General features: G+C 48.4%; 1 protein-coding gene across 14 annotated transcripts in view; it reads left to right on the top strand.

The window, feature by feature from the left end:
* CUX1 (cut like homeobox 1) overlaps positions 1–21,194 on the top strand; it is a 337,186-nt gene that overhangs the window by 256,162 nt on the left and 59,830 nt on the right. For 4 of the 14 annotated variants that reach the window (XM_081131314.1, XM_081131307.1, XM_081131310.1 and 1 more), the window contains exons 12-20: positions 6,036–6,094; positions 8,221–8,269; positions 9,032–9,128; positions 10,113–10,781; positions 11,900–11,965; positions 13,271–13,372; positions 15,909–16,741; positions 18,597–18,762; positions 19,295–19,351. In XM_081131314.1, the coding sequence (XP_080987440.1) occupies positions 6,036–6,094; positions 8,221–8,269; positions 9,032–9,128; positions 10,113–10,781; positions 11,900–11,965; positions 13,271–13,372; positions 15,909–16,741; positions 18,597–18,762; positions 19,295–19,351 (2,098 nt within the window). The remainder of the gene's footprint in view (positions 1–6,035; positions 6,095–8,220; positions 8,270–9,031; positions 9,129–10,112; positions 10,782–11,899; positions 11,966–13,270; positions 13,373–15,908; positions 16,742–18,596; positions 18,763–19,294; positions 19,352–21,194) is intronic. The other 10 variants (XM_081131308.1, XM_081131320.1, XM_081131311.1 and 7 more) reach the window with 5 other exon arrangements.

Raw genomic sequence — 21,194 nt, 5'->3', positions numbered from 1 at the left:
AACTTTGAACCTCTACAGAGTATCTAGAAGCAGAATTCTAGATCCCAAGGCGGGGAGACAGACTTTGAACCCCTCTATGAGCTCCAGCCTGGGCAGCACCTCCAACACTTGGTAGAAACCCCATCCTCAGTGCCCGCCCACCCACCCTTGGCACTGCTTCACCGCCTGAGAGCTGGGACTGACTGACGGTGCTAGACCTGGAGGTTCTGTGTGCTCTTGGGTGAGTTAGAGTGGCTGGAAGTTCGCAGGCCATCTGTATAAACATGCCATTAGTCCAGCTCCGCTGGCCTTCCCTGGCCTTTGGAGGAAGCTGCCAGCAGGAGGACCCAGCACACTGAAATTTGGGCTCCCCCTGTGCCCAAATGAAATGAAATCAAGAGGTGCCCCAAGCCCTCTGGACCATGCTCTCAAACTGCAGGATCATTTTTTGTCCCTCAGGCCTGTGACGTACCACAGCACCCCAAATGTGGTGTTGCTTCAACACAGGGAGCTCACACAGTCATTCTCTTTCCTTCCAGGGAAATCACAGCAGCCCAGACCAAAGCTAGATCCTCTTGGGGTTCCTCATAACTTTGTGTCCCAAATTCAGAACCTGGAACCTTTTTCATTATATTAAAATATATATATATACTTTATTTAAGGTATTTCCAATCTGTTGAAGTTACTAAGGAAATTTGAAGATAGTCCTGGGACCGTAGATGCACAGCATGTCAGAGCCAGAGGGCGTCCTCAGAGTATTGTATTTGACTCTGAAGAGATAGGGCCAGCAAGGGCTTGGGGCCCCTGCTGCAAGGCCAGACGTTCCCCTGCTCTGACGTCCCTCCTGAGTGATGCCCACTTGGGCCCCCTTCTGCCCCCACTCAGTGTCCATTTGTTGGATGTGTGAATGAATGAGTGAGTGACTGCCAAGTGTAGTCATTGTATACTAAATAAGGTGGGTCAAGATTAGTTATAAAAATGTCAGGACAACTTTTTCTTATATAGAGTAATTCTAGACTATAGTTAGGTCCATCTTGGGGTTTTTTTCCATTGAAAATTTTCTTCTCAACACATGGCCATGTTTCTGACCCAGAGCTAAGTTTCCAGCAAGTCTGTCTTCATGGCAGCTCATTGGCCAGACCTCGCTGGCACCGGTGGAACCCATGGCTCCCCCTTGCTAGTTTCTTCTTTGCCTCTTTGGGGTGGGTTTCATCCACTGCCTGAGAAACTGTCCGGTGCCTAGGCCCCTCAAGGACGACGGTCCTGCGACTAGGAAGATGGTTGAGACCTGGTCATATTTGTCATCAACCGTTGCATTTATTCTTCAGTGTGTCTTTCTCTCTCATCAGCCTGCTCAGTGAATACCATTTTTTATTTCTAGATTAAATCTAATTTTTTCATGATATAGCCATTTTTGACCCTAGCACTGGCATTATTATTAGATAATTTGCCTTTCCTCTCCTCTGTTACCATTAAAGTATTTGACTCGAATACATTCGGCATTGGACTACATAAGAGGGAGGCTGTAGACCTTACATTTTTTATTATAGAGCAATTTCTTCTAAATCAGTTAAGGTTTTAATGTTTGCCTTCACAAAAAATGAAACGCGGTTTTCACAAATTAATGTTCTTTATCCGTATCTTGGGGGAATTCTTTAATACTGTGCAGTTAATGAAACAATTCGGCAATACTTCTTCAAAAATTATTGCTCCCTTATCTTCATCTGATCTAATAATCAAAACATATCCTCTAGTAACAAGACTTCTCTGATTTTAATTATCTTAACCCCTTGTCGCCAGGAGTGAAGACCTCCCCAATATCGAACCCACACACAAAAGGCATTAGCCTTCCCCAAAGGAGTAAGGTTAATTGAATGAGATACCTTCCCAGGGCTTTTTTTCCCCCCTAATGTGTATAATTTATAGTCTCAAGTCTAAACTAAGCAGCGATACAATTATTAGGAAAATATTTTATGAATGAGACCTGTCAAGTTGACAGCCTGATGCTTTTGCAACAGCCTCTGACCCAGCGGTGGTAGCCACACAGAAGCATCAGCCAACCCTCCCTGGACTCCCAGGGCTCTCCTCCTCCCTCTCCTAACCCCTCCATCCCCTTCCCCGGGCGCTTTTCTTCTTGGACCATGTTGTCCACTTTGGGGACTCTGAGACACACTGTGCAGGGCTCAAATTAGGATCTTTTTAGGCTGCTGCAGCTTCCAACCATCTCAGCTTCTTGGAGTTTTGGGTGCTTTGCCACGAACATGAACAATGTTCTTTGAGATAAGTGCTAATGAGAGTCACAGATTAGGTATGTGGGAGGTTGGTCTCACAGGGCGGGAGGCATAAGGATCAGAATCTTGAGATTACTGAGTGTCCTGAGCTTATGGGGTTTCTGCACCAGCACACTTTGGTGGTGCACCCTGTAATGGAATGGGTTTGAGGACTAATTGGTCTCCCTCTCTCGTACGTCAAAACTCCATCTCTTTGCGATTGATGTTTCTTTCCTTCTCTTGGACAACTGACTTGTAATTTTTTGAGGCTAAATTGATAGTTGGATGTTTACCAGTCTTTCTGTCCCCGTGTTGATTTGTCAAGCCAAGTTCACCATAAATGCATCACTCTCCAGAAACAGTGTGTGTCCTCTAGCCTTTAAATAGACATGGAAACAGACTCAGAAGTAGAAGTTTCTTCCTGCCTAATCTCACAAGTGCTCAAGCACAGTGCCTCTTGTAAAGGACAATTCTATATTCATAATTAATGAAATAACCCAACTGCTGTTGCAAGGTTGCTGTTTTTGATAAATCTCTAGGCTGTGGTCTTCTTTTGGGACACTTTAAAACAGAGGCAGTCACCTGCATTATGCTCACTATAGCACAGAAAACAGTGGTACCAAAAGTCTCAATTTAAAATGATATTTATAAGAAAAGATAGCTAAAAGGATGCCAATCTCCCATGGGGATAAATTACATTCGTGGGCAGGTGTATTAGAATTACCTGCAGGACTGCCTCCAAACTGTGCATGCCTCCCACTCCTCTGCACCCCTCACCCCAACTCCTAAGGTGCTGATGGGTCCTCTTGAGCCACAGAGCATGCTGTGTCCCTCATGACATTGGGACAGGAATAAAAGACTGATAACTGCTTCTAGAGTCATTCAGCACCTTTATTTCTAGATGCTGCCTCTTTGGTTATGTAAGTTTCCTTACCAGGCAGTGTTTTTACTCTGCACAGAGGCTGCCCTCGATAATGTTTTAACAAGCATCTTACCGACATCTCAGTGTATAAAGCTCTAACATCCACATCCCATTTGACACTCATTAGGCGAACAAGCGTGATGATGATCGCTGCCTTGTGGTGGAGGTCACTTTGATCAGGAGAGGCCAGGCCCTGCAGTGTCTGGCCCGGGGCGATATAGGGGAGACCCATGCATGTGCCTCCACTGCACCCACCCACCACCACAAGGAATACTTACCCTGGACGGCATGAGCAAGTTCTAGCATCAGCATCCCGAAAGCAGAGGAGCCCAGGGCTGAGCCTCCCAGAGCCTTGTCCTGGTGGGGTGTTGAAGGCATACTGAGCAGATTGGAGGAAAGGACAGAGTGAACCTTCCACGGGAGGTGGAAGGGCAAACGTGGCCCCACTCGGGAAGCAGTGGCAAGATCCTGGGGGAAGCGATCCATTTGCCCAACAAGCCAGAGACATTGTCAGAGGTGTGGTCTTGGTTCTTAATTAAGCTACCCTCAAGTGGGTGGCAAAAATTTCAGTGGAAGCTGTTTAGTTCTCAGTGAATACTTATATCCAACCAAATTACAGACTCCAATCCTAAAGCCTTCTGATCAGGACTGACCTCAGGTCTGCAAAGACCAGCAACTGTGATCTCAGGAAGATGGACTGGGACTTAGCAATGATAATGGTCCCATATCCAAGGCCCACAGTGCCAACATCTGCACCGTGTCCTTGCCTTGTTCCCCTAAGCTCAACACTTTTTGGTCATTGCTGTTATCCCATTTTATAGATGAGAAGTTTATTAACACGTCCAGGGTCACCCAACTTGTCAGGGGCAGAATTGACTCCAGGTTCACTGCCATGCCGTGTTCTGAAGTGCTCCGGATTTTCCCCTCTCTGCCTTTCTTCCTGTCTTTCTCCTGATCTCTGAACATGACCAAGTTTTGTGTGTGTTTCATATCCAGCATCAGTGAATTCCTCCGTCTGAAAGGTGTTTCTGTACCCCTGCAGCACCGGGTAATGCTTTGTTGGGAGGGCTGGCCATCAGTGCTTCCTGCTATTCCACTGCAGGGAGAAGAATGAAATAATCAGTTTTTCATGAGCACCTTCTGAGAAGCTTTTGTCGGAAAATGAGTGCATGCTACCCTGTTTGATTATGACTGAGAAACCATTATAAACATAACGTTGGCAAGAGGTCTTAAAAAGGAACTAGGGCAGTGCAATTTTACACAATGGAAAATACACAAAACTGCCAGCACATGCAATAGAAAAGATGGACTGAGTGACTTTTGTTTACAGAACACCTGAATTCTTGAAACAGCGAGTAGGGTGGGATTCAGGTGAATATCCAAGCTGATGTCCGGATGAGCATCTCCTCCTCCAACTTGAGCACGTACTCAGTTGGCTTTAAACCTTGTGGCTGGTTAAGCACAAGGCAACTGGAAGCCCTGGAGATGGGGAGGTGCTTTGATTCTGGCACTGGAATTTGTTCACCAGGGCTTGGAAACACGCTAAATCGTTAGAACCCTCCCCTAAGCTGTGTCTTTGTGTTTTATAATAAGCTGCCTTATTTCCCCAACAGAGCTCCCTGTGGGGGAGAAAAAAGCAAACTAGTACCAAACACCTTCCTAGAGAGAAGCACTGCTGTTGACCACCCTATGCCAAAGGCCCTTCCTGACAAGGAAACCCTGCCAAGCTCTGTGTAGAAACAGCCACGTGAGTGCCCACCGAGCACACAGACTTTAATGGAGCCTATTAAAACATCATCCTGCCTGGGAAACGTGCTGTCACTCCCTGGGTCCCCTGGCCAGAGCCCCTCACCTTTCCTCTGAAGGGCCATCAGGAGGTCCGCTGTGTCCTGCTATGGTCCTGCTGGCCAGGGTACCCTCGGAGGGCCCTCCCCACAGGACTCAGAACTGTCAGGGAAACCACTGGCCACCAGCTGAATAGGCCTCTGCTCCTAAGATTCCCTACAAATGCTTTTTCCTGATGCCTTTCTGATGACAACCCCAACAACAAAGGAGCTGTATCTGTTTTTTGCAGGGTCCCACCAAAGGTGTTGACAAGTGACTGTATGCATCAGCTATCAGCTAGCCAAACATACTTTGTGAAAAACCACATGTTGCTTTTAAAATGCTAGGAGAGCTTCTCTTCATTCTATTTGCCATTTCACAGTATTCATACAAAATGGCCTTTTCCTATTGTTTTCCACATTTTATGTTACAGCCTTATATTGTGTGCGTGCGTGTGTGTGTGTGTGTGTGTGTGTGTGTGTGCTTACACCAGACCACAGAGTGAAGGACAAAAGACAACGCCACACGTTATCAACTTTCATTGGTATGTGTTTGCGTTCCCTCTCAGGGACCACTGGATGTTTTGCAGGGAATGTAGTCAGTGAAATCTTTTTAGTCCGTTTTGGCTGCCATAACGGAATACCTTAGACTCGGGGACTTATAAACAATAAACATTTTTTTTCTCACTGTTCTGGAGACTGAGAAGTTCAAGATCAAGGCACTGACAAATTTGGTGTCTGGGGAGAGCTCCCTCCTAGACTGCCTTCTCTCTGAATCTTCATGGGGCAGAAGAGATTGGGGGGGAGCTCTCCAGGGCATCCTTTGTACGGCCACTAATCCCATTCATGAGGGCTCCACCCTCATGCCCTAATCACCTCCCAAAGGCCCCGTCTCTGGATACCAGCACAAGGGAGTTAGGATCTCAAGGAATGCATTGGCGGAGGGGCAGGGGAGGGGAGGGGCACAGACATTCAGTTTATAGCAGAGTCCACCGACCTATTTCAGATGTGGGAACTAATAAAATTCCTCTCTGTTTTCAGCAACTGGAAGAAAAACTCAAAGGACAGGCCGACTATGAAGAGGTGAAGAAAGAGCTAAAGTAAGTGTGGTGATGCCTGTTCAGCCACTCACTGGGGACACTTGCTAAAATATGCCATGGCAGTGAGGGGGCAGCCCCGGGTCCCGGATCTCGGCTTTGGCAGACGCTACACCGCAGTGCCATGTCCTGGGCTGCCCAACACTGCGAGTGTTCCCCTAGGCCTGTGCCTGAATTCTTTGGACTGTTTATACAACTGCGCATTTAAAGTATGCCAGTATGCACAGAATCAGGGGAGACATTACCATTTTAGAAATTGTAAAATAGAGCTTTTTTTTTTTCAGTTATAAGATCCCCAAGCAGAAGCAGCAGGGAAACATTTTCCAGTTGAAAGAGTACACCTGGCCTCACACCTCCCTGGCTGCCTAGACTCCAGGACTTTCTTCTCCCAACCTCCACTTCCCCATCCCAGAGGCCTGTCCCCTCGTGCCCATCACCTGCCTAGCTGGTTCACACCCTCCTCTCAGAGCATCGTTCCCACCTTCCTGCCAGCCCTTTTGTTGCATCTGCACACCGAAGCCCCCACTGCCACATCAGCATCTGAAAGCTACCCCACTCGGTGGCTTTTCTGATAAAATGTGTTCTTGGCCTCCCACTTCCTCGTGATTTAAGTGCTTTTTTGGACACATGCTCACATTTCCTTCTCCTCTCTCTCCTGGGGTCCCTACACCCCCAGTGGTCTGTAAATCATCCTGCTTCTTCGAGCCCCATCTCAAACTCCTCAACAGATAGGCCCTGTCTCCAGCCCGATGAGGTCTCTCCTGCCAAGGGCCCCACAGGTTTTCTCTTTCTCATGCTTTCTGGATTTGGTCTTCTCTGAAAGAGCCCATGATGTTCATGAGGATGAGGAGCAGAGTGGTTCTGATTCTCCAGTTTCGGGCACATAATAGGTCATTGGTAAATATCTGTTCACTAAATGAAGAGACACTGGTGTTTTTAGTATAAATTAGAGACTCCATCTTCTTATACATAATCCCAGAGAGGCTCTCAGACAAGAATATAGTTGTGACAACGTGATGGCCACTGAGAAAGGACAACTTCCAGATTTCTATCTCATGGGATGGAGCTGAGTTGGTATTTCCCATAACACCCTATGAAATAAAATTACATGGTTTACCCACATTAGCTCCTCTTCATTCTGTGTTGTTAGTTTACATGAGAAGGGCCACTGCGAAGGTACAACCGTAGAGAAACTAAGCACGGTCAGCTGCTTACCAAACCTCATGGTGGCTGTGGCAGAAAGTGGTCTCCCAGGGCCCTGGGCATTTCTACACACTGTACTCTCCTGGTGACACTTCCGTGGAGCTTAAAGAGGGCAGAGGCTAAAGTCATGGCTTTGAGAATGCTGGGAGAACTCAGGTGACCTGTGCCTGGGACGCAAGCCCGCACTCCCACCTTCCCCCCTTGTGTGTGAGGGGAGCACCCACGTGGACTCACTTGCCCTTTCCTCCCCAGTAGACTCACAGAAAGAAAGCAGTGTCCACACTAAAGGAACACTGGAAACAGCAGTTTTGGGCACCTGAACTCACTCAGCTCTCAGAGTTGTTGAAACAGGCCAGAGACTGATGTGATCTCAATGATAAAGAGAACAAAGGAGAAATAAACCTGTTCTCCCACACCTTTGTGATGGTGCTCCTTCCCCAGCCCAGGGCTGCAGAGAAGGTCTGTGCCAGCTTTTGAGCCATCCAGCTGTGGGGTCATGCTCTTTGCCCCTTTCCCAATCCCCAGGTACCAACTACCAAGTGAGCATGTGGGGCGACAGCCCTGGGGTGCTGAGATTTCTCTCTCTGGCTTCCTTGTACCAACTCTTTCACCCCACTAAGCTTTACAAATACATTCCACTTACATCAGTGTTATGCCTGTGTTCAACTTTAAAATTATACTCTGAACAGACCTGGTGTGATTCCATATGGAATGATTTACATGCCGGGCAAGAAACTTTTGCTGGCCAACTGCTAGTTGAATAGTTATTCTAGAGACATTATCAGATATAATGCTGCCAGGGAAGTTGTTAAAGTTGTCAGATCATCCGTTCCTGGAGAGCAGGAGGTTGTGATGTTGATGCTCATTAGTATGGCTGTTACCAAAGGTATGAGTAGGAAATAACCTCCCTGTCTTGCTCTTCACAGTATTCTGAAGTCCATGGAGTTTACACCATCCGAGGGAGCTGGGACACAGGTACATGGTCTCACTTTGCTTTTAGTGTGTGTGAGCTTCAACATGGCCACAGTGACTGATTGTCCCTAGGCAAGCTTCAGCATCTCAGTATTTCTATGAGACCTCTTGCCTACAGCTGACCTATCATTCCTGAAGAACATTTAACCAAGTTAAAGCAAATTATCTTTATTTAAAAAGAAAAGTTATGTTTTCCAAACTGATAACTCAATTTCAGTGAAATTGTGATTTAAGTTAGTATAAGAACTTGAATAAAAACAATTTCAGATTGTGTTAAAAATCAGCCCAAAAAGGCTGGCTTAGGAACTTTTATTATCTACATAGGCAAGGTGACAATGGCACGTGGTAACCTGGTAGCCAATTAAAATTTAAGTAATCTGATGGAATCCTGCTCCTGATGCCCAGAAAGCAGCTGACTTTTTGTGACTGGCACCTTTACAATCATTTTCTGACAGGTGTGTGGCTCTCCAGCCCAGTCCTATTGCCAGAGGACGCAGAGATTTAGACTGTTTGAATTTGGGGACAGAATAGAGAATAGTTGTCTAGAAAAGGAAAAATTACTTCAACTGAATTGATTCCTTTTGGAAAGGAACTTGAGTGTTTTCCTCATATGTATCAGTCATCTTCAGGAGAAGTCAGATTTCTGTAATGTGTCAGAATCAGATAGAGAGTTGGTGGAAAGCTGTGGATCGGGTTGCGGGGTCTGGTCGCCTGGGGAGTGGGAAGGTGGCCGGCCTGCAGTGAGCCTCACTCTGCCTTGTCTAGGACGCAGCCAAGCCCCTGGAGGTGCTGCTGCTGGAGAAGAACCGCTCGCTGCAGTCCGAGAACGCCGCACTGCGCATCTCCAACAGTGACCTGAGCGGTAGGTTCACAGGGTCTCACAAGCCGTGCTCAGTCCCTTCCAGGGTTCGAGGAAGAGGAAGGTGAACCGTGAGTCTGGGCCGATGCATGACGGGGACATCACCAGTTGATGAGAACCTTGACTAATAAGTGTTTGGTCTCCTACTCCTCCTCACTGCTCCTCTCCTTCCCTCCCCCCGCCTGCTTAAAGATGGTCAAGGTGAGACGTGTGGCCGCAGAGTGTCTGCGGAGGCCAGTTAGAGCCAGTGTTGCAGGAGGAACACTCAGAGGATGTTGGCTTTCTGATCTTTTCCTAGTTGTGCAGCCTCTCTCTTGTGGTGTTTCGGGGGCTGCTGACAAGGTTAGCCCTGTCCTTCCAGGCTCAGTGGAGCTTTTCTTCCTTTGTCAGGTTTTCCTTGGGAACGCATCCCCCATCCTTAGCCTTTCTTTGCTCATCCCCAAATGGTGGCGTCACTGACTGCTTCTGGTTTTGGCAGCTGGTAAACCGTTTAAAAGTGTCTCGGGCTCCGATGATATTTCATTCTTAAAATGCGTGCCTTCGATCGAGTGGACTTGGTGCAGTGCATTCGCCTCAGAGCAAGTGGTGTGAGAGAATCCGTTGGTCCCAAAATGTCAGTGTTTGCTGCTCCTCAGGTGGGGCCTCCCTGGTAATAGCTCGAATGCCAGAGGCCCACAACTTGTCAACTCTTTACTGTGTGTGGTACCGGCTCCTTGTCACTTTAGGAGATTGAATCTATGTCAAGGGGATTCTCCAGGCTGCAACGTACAAGAAAGGTGCAAACATGAAATGCATGTTGCTTGTTTCCGGGGGGCCTTGTTTGGCTGATTTAAAAATTCAATTGAAAAACAAACCAACACTCCTCATTGGCCCTTGTAAAATATGCACTTTTTTTTTCCCTTTTGTGGGGCAAACTTTGCATTTTGGTCTTGGTTTTTTTTCCCTTTTGAATCCCCCATAATGCATTATGTTTGCCCTTCCTTGTAGGGTCAGCCAGGAGAAAAGGGAAAGACCAGCCTGAGAGTCGGCGTCCTGGACCTTTGCCGGCGCCCCCTCCTCAGTTGCCCCGCAACACGGGGGAGCAGGCTTCCAATACTAATGGTACACACCAGTTCTCACCAGCGGGGTTAACTCAAGACTTTTTCAGCTCATCCCTGGCAAGCCCCAGCCTACCCCTGGCTTCTACGGGAAAATTTGCACTAAACTCTCTCCTCCAACGACAGCTAATGCAGTCCTTCTACTCCAAGGCCATGCAGGAAGCAGGAAGCACAAGCATGATTTTTTCAACAGGTCCATACAGCACAAACTCCATATCTTCCCAAAGTCCATTACAACAAAGCCCAGATGTAAATGGCATGGCCCCGTCTCCCAGCCAGTCAGAAAGTGCTGGGAGCGTCTCCGAGGGCGAGGAGATAGACACTGCAGAAATCGCCCGGCAGGTGAAAGAGCAGTTGATCAAGCACAATATTGGACAGCGCATTTTCGGACATTATGTCTTGGGACTGTCTCAAGGGTCCGTGAGCGAGATTCTGGCCCGGCCCAAGCCATGGAATAAACTGACCGTTCGCGGCAAGGAGCCTTTTCACAAGATGAAGCAGTTCCTCTCAGATGAGCAGAACATCTTGGCTCTTCGCAGCATCCAAGGCAGACAAAGAGGTGAGAGACTTTCATGGGTTGAGCTGGTCACAGAGTGGTGTGTGCATGTTTGTGTGTGATGAAACATTTGTGTATCACATCAGGTAAAACTCTCTTCGGTTCTACCATTTCCAGAGTTCAAGGGTCAACTGGCATGAGCAAAAGCTATTAGATTTTGGGAGATCTGGCCTCTGAAACTCGCTCAGCACCTCACACATAGTAAACTCAGTATTTCAGTACTATGTATTGAATCAGGGGAATTACATTACATGCAACATCCCTACATGCTTAGTGTCCAGGGGTCCGATTGGCCCTGGGTGCTGGCCTCGCATGAGGAGTCCTTGGGTACCATCCAGCCTCAGAGCAGCAGCAACAGCTGGGGTAAATCCTCACACAGAGCTGGTTCCATGGGGAGAGCGTATCAACCACATGTCCTCTTCCCACTGCACAGAAGGGAGTGTGTCCTATGGTCAGCTCTCTTCCAGTGCTTGTGTTCTATTAGTGATTTATTTAGCATTATAAGCAAAACACACCTGCCTTGAGTTAAATTCTTGAAAGCTTCATTAAAACATCCTTCCTACCTACCCTCCATAAAAAGATAAAAGGTCAGTCTGGTCCCTAATTGAAAGAATTCCTTCCCTCTCTAACAACAGGGGATCATTCTGCTAAATCAACAGTGATAGAGAGAGGTAATCTTAGACGCATTTGAAAAACCTTGAAATTTAGGCTCAAAACAAATAGAAAGGAGACATTCGAATAGCGTCAATTTGCACAAAGCACAAGGAGCTTTTTATGGCGATGTTAACTGAAATTGACTGTCTTTGGATGATTAATGTGAGCTTTGTCCCGGGGGCTGGTGGGCGATTCGCTTGGCGGTAGTGCTCCCTCCGTTTGCCCCGGTGGCGTTGGTGCCACAGGCCTTAGGTCCATCTGATCTCCTTTTGCAGCACAGCCATGGCCTCTGAGGCCAGTCAGCCAGGGAAGGGCCGCTCAGAAGTTTCTAGTAGCTCCCGAGTTGCACAGGAAGCCCTGAGCCCTCGGTAGTGTCAGGTGGCTCAGATTTCATGTCACGCAGCCCATATCGTCAACACCACCATCCCCCTGATTGTTTTGTTCTTACCACACTTGTTTTTCAACAGAGAATCCAGGCCAGAGCCTGAACAGACTATTTCAGGAAGTACCGAAACGAAGAAATGGGTCTGAAGGTATGTTGCAGGCAGGTGTTTTTCTTTGCAGTTAGTAACCTAGGAAGCAGCATGTCCTTAGCTGTGTATTTGGGTTAAAACTGTGCAGTGTAATTCTGGCCTGGAACCTGATGGAAAAACAGAGCTAGTAAGTATAAAACAAAGCACGGGTTCAAGTACACAAGGCCCCTTCCTCCTGAGCTGCTTGCACTCTATCAAGTGCAGAAAAGGTGAGAAGCGGGCTCCACCACTAAGAATTAGTCCCCAAATAAGAATCCTAACCCCCATTATGCTGTTCCCATTTTCTCAGAAGCAGGTGAAAGAATAACCGTTGTTGCTCTGAGAAAAATCATGTGACTAAGTCAAACGAGATACTGCTGCTTCCTTGTACTTTCTTTTAACTCTGAAATACGTTAAAGGTGCTACGGAGTGGACAAATTTCAATCATATTCAGTTTTCCTGTGGGCCCTGGCAAGCCAACCCCCACTGCACTTCTCGGAGTTGCATCTTTAATGGGGTTTGGTCCCTATGGTATGCTGGGTTTTAAATGGTTTGGTGTGGCGGTTTATATTTAGTAAGGCAGTGAAAAATTAAAATATGTGGACAGCTTCCAGAAAGAACTGGGGCCAGCCCCCGGGCCATAGTAGCTTCAGTACATCTGTACTTGTGGCTACTCTGCAAAGCATCATCATGTGACCAAAAGACTGAATTCTTGTCCTTCAGGGATTTCTATAGGCTCCTCTTCTTGTTCATAAATTTTTAAAAGACAGGATGTGATAATAGATTGGAAAATTTTAAGTTAAACCTTCAGCCCCTTTACTTTGTACATCCAAATGATTGATAGGTAATCAGCCTCAACCCTTTACCCTTTTCCATTTTACCTTTTGGGATTCCACTCTCAAATACACATACAGAACCTTGAACATAGCCCCACACCAAAACAGTTGTTAGAAATGCTTTTAAGTGACTCACGAAAACCATTGCCTTTTAATCCTTCATCTTTTTTTATACCGGACTAAATAATTTGCTCTCCATGGTCCCAACCCATGGGTGTCCAGCTTGGGTAAATGAGAGAGCTTGTCCCACTGGCCAAATAACATTTAACGCCAGGTAGATTTGCAGGAAGCTCTTCCTGCACAGGGTCACGGTACCTGCTGTGAAGTTGCACGCACAGCAGGTACAGGTAAATAGGAGGCCATGCCTGCCTCCTTACCATCACCGGCCTCAACTCCTGTGAAATCTGTTTATCAGAATAACATCTTTGTGCAGCACTGGTTTTTGTTCCAGGTGTGGGTTTGATGTCATTGGTGTGGCTTCTCCTTGCAGGTAATATCACCACCCGGATCCGAGCCTCAGAGACCGGGTCCGATGAAGCAATCAAGTCCATCCTGGAACAAGCCAAAAGGGAGCTGCAAGTGCAGAAAACTGGTATGGATTCCACTTCTCTAACTACTGTTTTCCAAACTTAATTAGAATATCATCATGGGCATCCTGGTCAGCAGTAGTTAACTTCAATAAATAAATAAAAATAGGATGTATGTTTTCAAGCAGTTAGGCAGGTGCAGAGGGGAGTAGGCCTGTGTGATATGTATTTTGCTAATAGTCACCACTCTTTTTCTAATGTCATTCTCAGACATTGAGTCAAGAAGGTATCCATGATCTAGGATCTTTTTGACTTACATTAGCCAGTAGTTTGTATCAAGTTTCTTTTTTGAATGCAATATAGCCTTTTGTTATTTGGGTATATACTTAACCAAACACTACCGAAAAAGAATGGGGGGGATAGATTCTTAATAGCTGCTTTATGGAATGAGTGTTGCTAGGAGGAGCAGGGGGTTTTAATGGATGGATGACCGCCTCTGCAGTTAGTCTGCCCCAGGAATTGGCCCCAGAGCTTCCTGAGAGCTGCCTCCTCTAAAAGGAGAGAACTCCCACGGTTCAGCGTTTCTCTGGTTGAGTTTGGAATGAGAAGTGTGCCATGCTGTAGATTCAGCTCAGACCTACTACAGAGGAAACTGAGTTGCCGAGTTCTCCTCCTGGGGTTCTACACACACCTGCCCTGTACCCATGAGGCCCTGCTCTGCAGAGCCCCTCAGTGAACCCGGTCACAGGCCTCCTGCCAGGCCTGGCTTCAGGCAGCTGAGGATGGGCCACCACCTGGGGTCTCCCTTGGTCACGGGTTCCTCTCTCCAGGCCGCCCACTCCCACATTGCTTATTCAGTGAGTAAACTCAGTGCTCCCTTCTGGGGAGCAGGCCTGGGCTGGCATTTTTACCTGCCTTAAACGAAGTCTTCAAACCAGTTCCTCACAACAACCCTGGAAAGATAGATTTTGTTGTCCTATTATTCCTGGTTAATATGCTGAAAGTTAAAATAATATACCCAAACTCGTTAGCTGGTAGACCGTGGATGGAAACTCTAATCTCTCAACTCTTGTCCCAGAGAGCAGCTATTGCCTCCTTGCAGAGATCCCAGAGTAGGAGACAGCGATTCCTTGTGGGATCAAGCCTGAGAGTGGATAGAGCTTTCAGTTTGGTGTGGTTCTTATCGAGGCCAGAGTTGAGGTTTAAGCCAGTCTCTCCTCCAGGTGGCTGAATAAACAGAAAGCTTGCCAGGGCACCCCTGGCAGCGTAGAAGATACCCCTCAATTGAAAGTGGAAGGGCCCACCTTGAGGTGTATCACTGTCCTTCCTAAGCGCAGTTTCTCCTTCTGCAGAGGTGGTCTGCCTGCACCCCGAGGACACTGTGAGGGTCATATGAGTTGGAGAAGGGAGGGCCTTCTGTTAACCAGTAAAAGTCAAATCCTCAAGAGGCATTAAAGGTTGTTACTGTTTGAGGCATTTTTAAGCCTCATTTAAAGAAGAGCCGGCTTATATGATTTCCTCCTCCAGATATGAAGGCACATTTCAGAGCTGGCGCAGCTGGAGGGAGAAGCGTTCAGCCTAGCACCTCTCAGCCAGGGCTTCCCTCCACAGTTACCCAGGAGCTGGTTGAAAATGCAGATGCCGGGCCAGCCCCACATTTGCTTCTCAATCAGACATTCCATGGCTGGGTCCTGGGTGTGTGCATCTTAACAAGCCCAGCGGGTGACTCTGGTGCACAGCCCTAGTTAAGAATCCTTTATCTAGTCTGTTACCCATCCCAAGTTTTCCTGAGGCCCAGTGATGATGCCTTGTAACTCCCCCCGGGGTCATAGCCCTGGATCTCTGCCCATTGCCCCTCAATGTGGGGCTCAGGGTTGCTGGCCACAGGACAGTCCTACCCACCCAGAAGAGAATCTGGGCTAACCCAAACACGGTCACTTGCACTGGAAGACTTGTCTCTCATCACCACTGTAAACAGAAATTATGTTTTTAAAGTTTGACAAAACCAGTAGAATTATAGAATATAGCACATAAGAATATTGTTTAAGCCTGGCTGGGCGTGGCTCAGCGGTTGAGCATCGACCTAGGATCCAGGTGATCCGGGTTCGATTCCCAGTCAGGGCACATGCCCGAGTTGTGGGCTGCAGCCGATCAATGACTCTCTGATCATTGATGTTTCTCTCTCTCTCTCTCTCCCTCTCCTTTCCTCTCTGTGAAATCCATAAAGATATATTAAAATATATATATATATCTTGTTTTAAAATCATCAGGGAAAGGAAGTCCTGGATGGACATCACTGAGTGTTTGCATACACCCCCCCCTATCATACTCGTGGTAATAAAGCCTTTCGGTTGGTAATAGAGGCGTGGCGTGCGGGGGCGGGGTCACAGAGCGGTAGCGTTAGGCCTTTTGGCACAGCTCAGACACGATGCGTGAATGTCTCACTGATGGGGCACATGTTGGACAAATAGAGCTGTGTGGTTCTCCCAAATAACCCGCATTTTGTGGTAGGTCAAGTTAGGAAGTGGAGTGAGAGAAGCATGTTCCCCACCAAAGGTGGCGGTTGGGCCACCTTCTAACCTCTGCGTTTGCTCCGTGCAGCAGAGCCCGCCCAGCCTTCCTCCGCATCCGGCAGCGGGAACTCGGACGATGCCATCCGCTCCATCCTGCAGCAAGCCCGCCGAGAGATGGAGGCCCAGCAAGCCGCCCTCGACCCCGCCTTAAAGCAAACGCCACTGTCACAGGCTGACATTGCCATCCTGACCCCCAAGTTAATATCCACCTCGCCCATGTCCTCGGTGTCCAGCTACTCTCCTCTCGCCATCTCCTTGAAGAAGCCCGCCTCCGCGCCGGATTCCAGCACCTCCGCTCTGCCCAACCCCCCCGCCCTCAAAAAGGAGTCCCAGGACGCGCCTGGACTGGACCTCCAGGGAGCCACCGACTCTACACAGGGCGTCCTGCGACACGTGAAGAACGAGCTGGGCCGCAGCGGCGGGTGGAAGGACCACTGGTGGAGCACCGTGCAGCCGGAGAGAAAGAGCAGCACTCCTTCCGAGGATACTAAGGTCGAAGAAGCCAGCAGTGGGAAAGAAAAAGGCAGCAGCCAGGCGCGGGCTGAGCGCAGCCAGCTGCAGGGACCCTCCTCCTCCTCCTCCGAGTACTGGAAAGAGTGGCCCAGCGCAGAGTCACCGTACTCCCAGAGCTCAGAGCTGAGCCTGACCGGAGCCAGCCGCAGCGAGACACCCCAGAACAGCCCTCTGCCCTCCTCCCCGATCGTGCCCCTGTCTAAGCCCGCCAAGCCCTCTGTCCCTCCACTGACCCCCGAGCAGTATGAGATCTACATGTACCAGGAAGTGGACACCATCGAGCTCACCCGGCAGGTGAAAGAGAAGCTGGCCAAGAATGGCATTTGTCAAAGGATCTTTGGGGAGAAGGTAAGGGGTTCAATTTGGGGGCTTGGGATTTCCCATCTCTTTTCATTGCTTAGAACTAAGTATCTGGAGGATGTTGCTATCACCCATTGAATTAATCAAAGAGCATAATGGGTTGTCCATTCCCAAACTTCTGGAAAGGCTGGCTGGTGAATGTTCCATTTGCTGCCTCCCTTTGGGGACCAGATTCCCTAGGTTAGACCCTCTCACCTACTGTGCTCTAGCCCACTCAGTCACACTTTGAGGGAGATGGTAAAGTTGCCATTTTGACAACTAAGGAAACTGAGGCTCAGCGAAGTTAACTAGCTGCATGCCCCAAGCTGGCAGGTGACCAAATTCAAGTCCTGCTTCTGCTGTCAAGTGCAGCCCAGAGGCACCTCTACAGGCTGTTGTGGCCCAAAAAAGATCTGATCACATGGAGAGACGACCAACGAGCAGAGAACACAAAGGCTATATAAAGCATAATTGTACCTTTCTCATAGTTCAGAAGGCACTTGGTATTGTCTGGCCAGAAGTGAAGTGATTTGCCCAGGAATGCACAGCTGGAGGTGGCATGGGCAGAGCTGCCCAGGGCCCTGAAAGCCTTGTTTCCACACCATCCTTCCCTCACAGTGGTTTGTGGATGAGCTCCCAGACCCTTTCTGTTCTTGGCACTTCCTGGTAACCAGATTCTAAATAATGGGGATTTACCAGGCCTGTAAAATATAAGAAACATTATACCCCAGGATCGTTTTAGATTAAGTAATGAATGCTGAGCATAATGAACAGCTCTCATTCCCCTAAAGGCAGCCTCCCTGAGAGGCGTGTGGCTAGGTCAGCAGTGGCCCTCAAGACACCCACCCACCCTCACCCCCACACTGGCCTGCCTTCAGTTCAGTGTTTGCAGTGTAGGGTGTCATAAATCCTTACAATGCCTGATTGCTATCTCTTTGTCTTGATTGTATAAAAGGTGATGAGGGGAATAGAAATGAGGATGACAACTTAAAGTCCCTTGAAATTTCTAGTTCAGTGTTGCAAAAATATCATTTCAGAACATTTAAATAGACATTTGTGCTCATGCCTTAAATTTAGCAGACTTAATAATGTTGAACTTGTTTGGCCCATGAGTGCAGTTTATTCTGGAACTTGAGAACTTTTCAAAAGACTGATCGGATGCAGCCCCTAAATATCCCTGGGCTGCATCTGTGTCCTGTGGGGTGTGTTTGTGCCCATACATATGTATGGCCATATGTGAGCATAAGAAAACTTGGGAATGTATGTGCAACTTTGTCGATCGCCTACAGTGAGTTTTACTCCCAGACTGGCTCCCCCGTTGCCACCAGTTCACCTCTGGGCCCCTATGGCAGAGCAGGATGTGATCAGAGAGAGCGAATCTTTCTAAATGCCAACTTGGCCCAGCACCAGCAAAGGAGATTGGCTTCCAACATCCCGCCAGCATCCGCTGCTTCTGCCTGTAAAGGGGTCCTTGGCTCCAGCACCTCAGCCTTTCCTGGCGCCACCAGGCAAAGAGCAAGATGGTTTCAATGTTTCCTCTTGGGTTGTCAAGACGACCCTGCAGCCTTGGCAGGATCAAGACCCCACCCCTCCCTTTCCCAGCCTGCCTCTCCCTGGGAGCTGAAAGCTGTGATTATAACTATGGCTCCTCATGCCAGGGCCTCAGCCCACCGGTGAGCTTGAAAAGCTTATTCCCCCATCCCCAGCTGTCCCCATCCTCCAGGCAGTGTGCCTTGCCCAGAAGCACACTCCCTGTGTGTCCTCTGTCACACCTCCCTCGCATTTCGTGCATATCACTAAAGCATTTTGCGGCCTCATGTTCAATCCTGGGCGCTGATGCAATGGTCTTTGTCTGCCACTCCAGGTGCTGGGCCTGTCCCAGGGCAGTGTCAGTGACATGTTGTCCCGGCCAAAGCCATGGAGCAAGCTGACCCAGAAAGGCCGCGAACCCTTCATCCGGATGCAGCTCTGGCTAAATGGCGAGCTGGGCCAGGGTGTCCTGCCAGTCCAAGGACAGCAGCAGGGGCCAGGTGAGGGCAGCCCTGGGCTGCTATGGGGAAAGGGAAAGGGGAAGGGGCATCTATGCAGGGAGGCGGCCAACCACATGGCACTGGAGGCAGAGAACTGCCCCCCTTCCTCCACCACCTGTTGCCATGGGACTGACTTCAGTTTTTAGGAGAGAGAAGATTGTGCCTAGCTAATTTTATAAGCAGCAGAAAATTAGTTACCAATTAAGAAAATGCTGTTTATACATAAATATAGGTAAAAGTCAAGTAGCTAAATCAGGGAATCAGGAAAGAAAATCAGCCAAAAGCACAGAGGTGGAAGATATCACGGGTGATGGCTTCTGCCTATTCCCTAGCCCGGGTCCTACCTTCTACCAGCAGCACATTGCCAGCCTGTGTGGACCCCACATTCTGGCCTCTCCCCATAAGGAGTGGGGAACCTTCCCTTAGGCCTTTGGGACCTTATGCTGTTCCCCTTCTGCTGCACTCGGTGCATTAGGAAGCTTTAAACCGCTGGGCTTTTTCCTCATTTAATTGTATTCTTTTTCTTATTTAGTCCTCCATTCTGTGACGTCACTACAGGACCCTCTGCAGCAGGGCTGTGTGAGCTCAGGTAACTAGCCGATTCCTGTTGTTTCGTATGAAATGTTTCCCTGCCGTGTTATGTTTTACTGTCCTCTGGCCTGGATTGGGGAGACTCGAAAGATCCCTCGTTCTGGATCATGGAGATGAAAACACGGTATGCTGTTGGCAGATTGCTTTCCTCATGTTTGTAGTTTCTGATGGGGAGAGAGAGGGTTGGCAGCTGAGTGCAGTTCCTGCAGTGTTTTCTTGCTCCTCGCCACATTCTTTCATCAGTCTATTGGCTTCTAGGTCTGAAGCCCTGTGTCCAAGGCTGGGGGCTGTGGTTCGAATCTGTCCTGTGCTTGGGACTTCCATTAATAGGAGAGCACAAGAAATGGGCAATATCGCTCTCCCAGTGGGGTCATGGTAGAGAGCATTCGAGTTCTGAAAGATGCTTGACCGCTTCCAGCAAGACGGAAATGAAGGCAGGCAGAGTAGCAGTTAAGTGTGTGACTGGGTGAAGAGCCAGTGACACTCAGCAGAGTGGGGCTGAGGCCGAGGATCCAGCCTTGGAGCAGGTGATGGAGGGCCTGGAATTCGGGCAGAAATGACATCTGAGAGCTGCAAAGTCCTTGAGGTGGTACCTCTGCTGTAGGGCCCCCTAACTGCAGTGCTTGGGTGCAGCCAGCCGGACTGACCCACGTGCCCATGCTCCAGATCCCCTCCTGTGTCCTTCCTGGGCTCCCACATGGGCAGAGCTTTTCTCACCCAGCTTTCAGGAACAGCCAGCATCATGAGCTGTTCCTCTTTTTCCCTTTCTTTATTTTTCTAAACATCTTGATTAGTCTCCATATCCCATTGATTCATTGAAAACACAAACAAAGCTAAGTGAGGAGCGTGAAGCCCGCCAGCCTGCTGGAAGTTTTACGAGGGAAAACATGTGTAGGGAGGGAACAGCTGGGCGGCAGCGGCCGCAAGCGCTGCAAGATGCCAAACCCACGCACAGATGCAGCCAGAGTGCGTCGGGTGCAGCGAAGTTCCCGGTTGGGGTTTTTTGTTTTGTTTCTCGCGTCCCATTCTGATTTTAACCAAAGTGGAGGTTGGAAAGCTGTATCTTGCCTGAGCCGTAGGTTTCTTGGCTGGGCATCTAAATGGGGTAGTTGTCCATCTGAAGAAGGATTGGGTAGGCCTCCTCCCTTCATTTCTGGGCTGGCCACGTGCTGGAGAACTTGGGCAGTACTGGCTCACATTCAGAATTCATCAGGGAAGATAACGGACATAGTTGTTTGTACTAGAGTTTGCGGGTGTTTGCATGGAAAATCAGCCTTGCCTCTTGCTCTAAAAGAAAGTTGGCCTCCTCTTAAACTCTTGAGAGCATTTGCTGCCTCACCAGAGTCAGGACTGAACTTGGCAGAATGTGACTAATGTTTCTTAGATCAGAATCCCTCGTTTCTAAATAAAACAGGAAACCTGCAGTTCCAAGTCGGTTACGATCAATGCCAAAACCTTCTCTGTGTCCGAACAAATCTTGGAAGAATGGCTTTTTTCCCTTTTGTTGTATGGAAGGTAATCGCTACCGTGCTGGAACATTCATATAACAGCCACATTTCCAACCTAAGAAAAACACACAGGGCTCCTAAGAGGAATGTAAATGATATTTGTAAGATATCAAATTACTTTATAAAATAAAGTGATGTAAGACTCTTGGGGAGTCTGCAGATTGGAAGAGGGAGGAAGGGGGGAGGCAGTGAGCCTCCGGATAAAAGTGAGCACTATAGAACTTTCTAGTGGTTTCTGTAAAGAAGGGCAGGTGGGCCTCTCCCCGTGTCTTCTCAGCAAGATAGGAGATGGAGTACAGATCACTTACCCAACACACCCATTGTCAATCAGCA

The sequence above is a fragment of the Miniopterus schreibersii genome, assembly GCF_964146895.1.
Source record: "Miniopterus schreibersii genome assembly, chromosome: 3".
NCBI lineage: Eukaryota > Metazoa > Chordata > Mammalia > Chiroptera > Miniopteridae > Miniopterus > Miniopterus schreibersii.
This window is presented reverse-complemented; position numbering and strand designations above follow the sequence as displayed.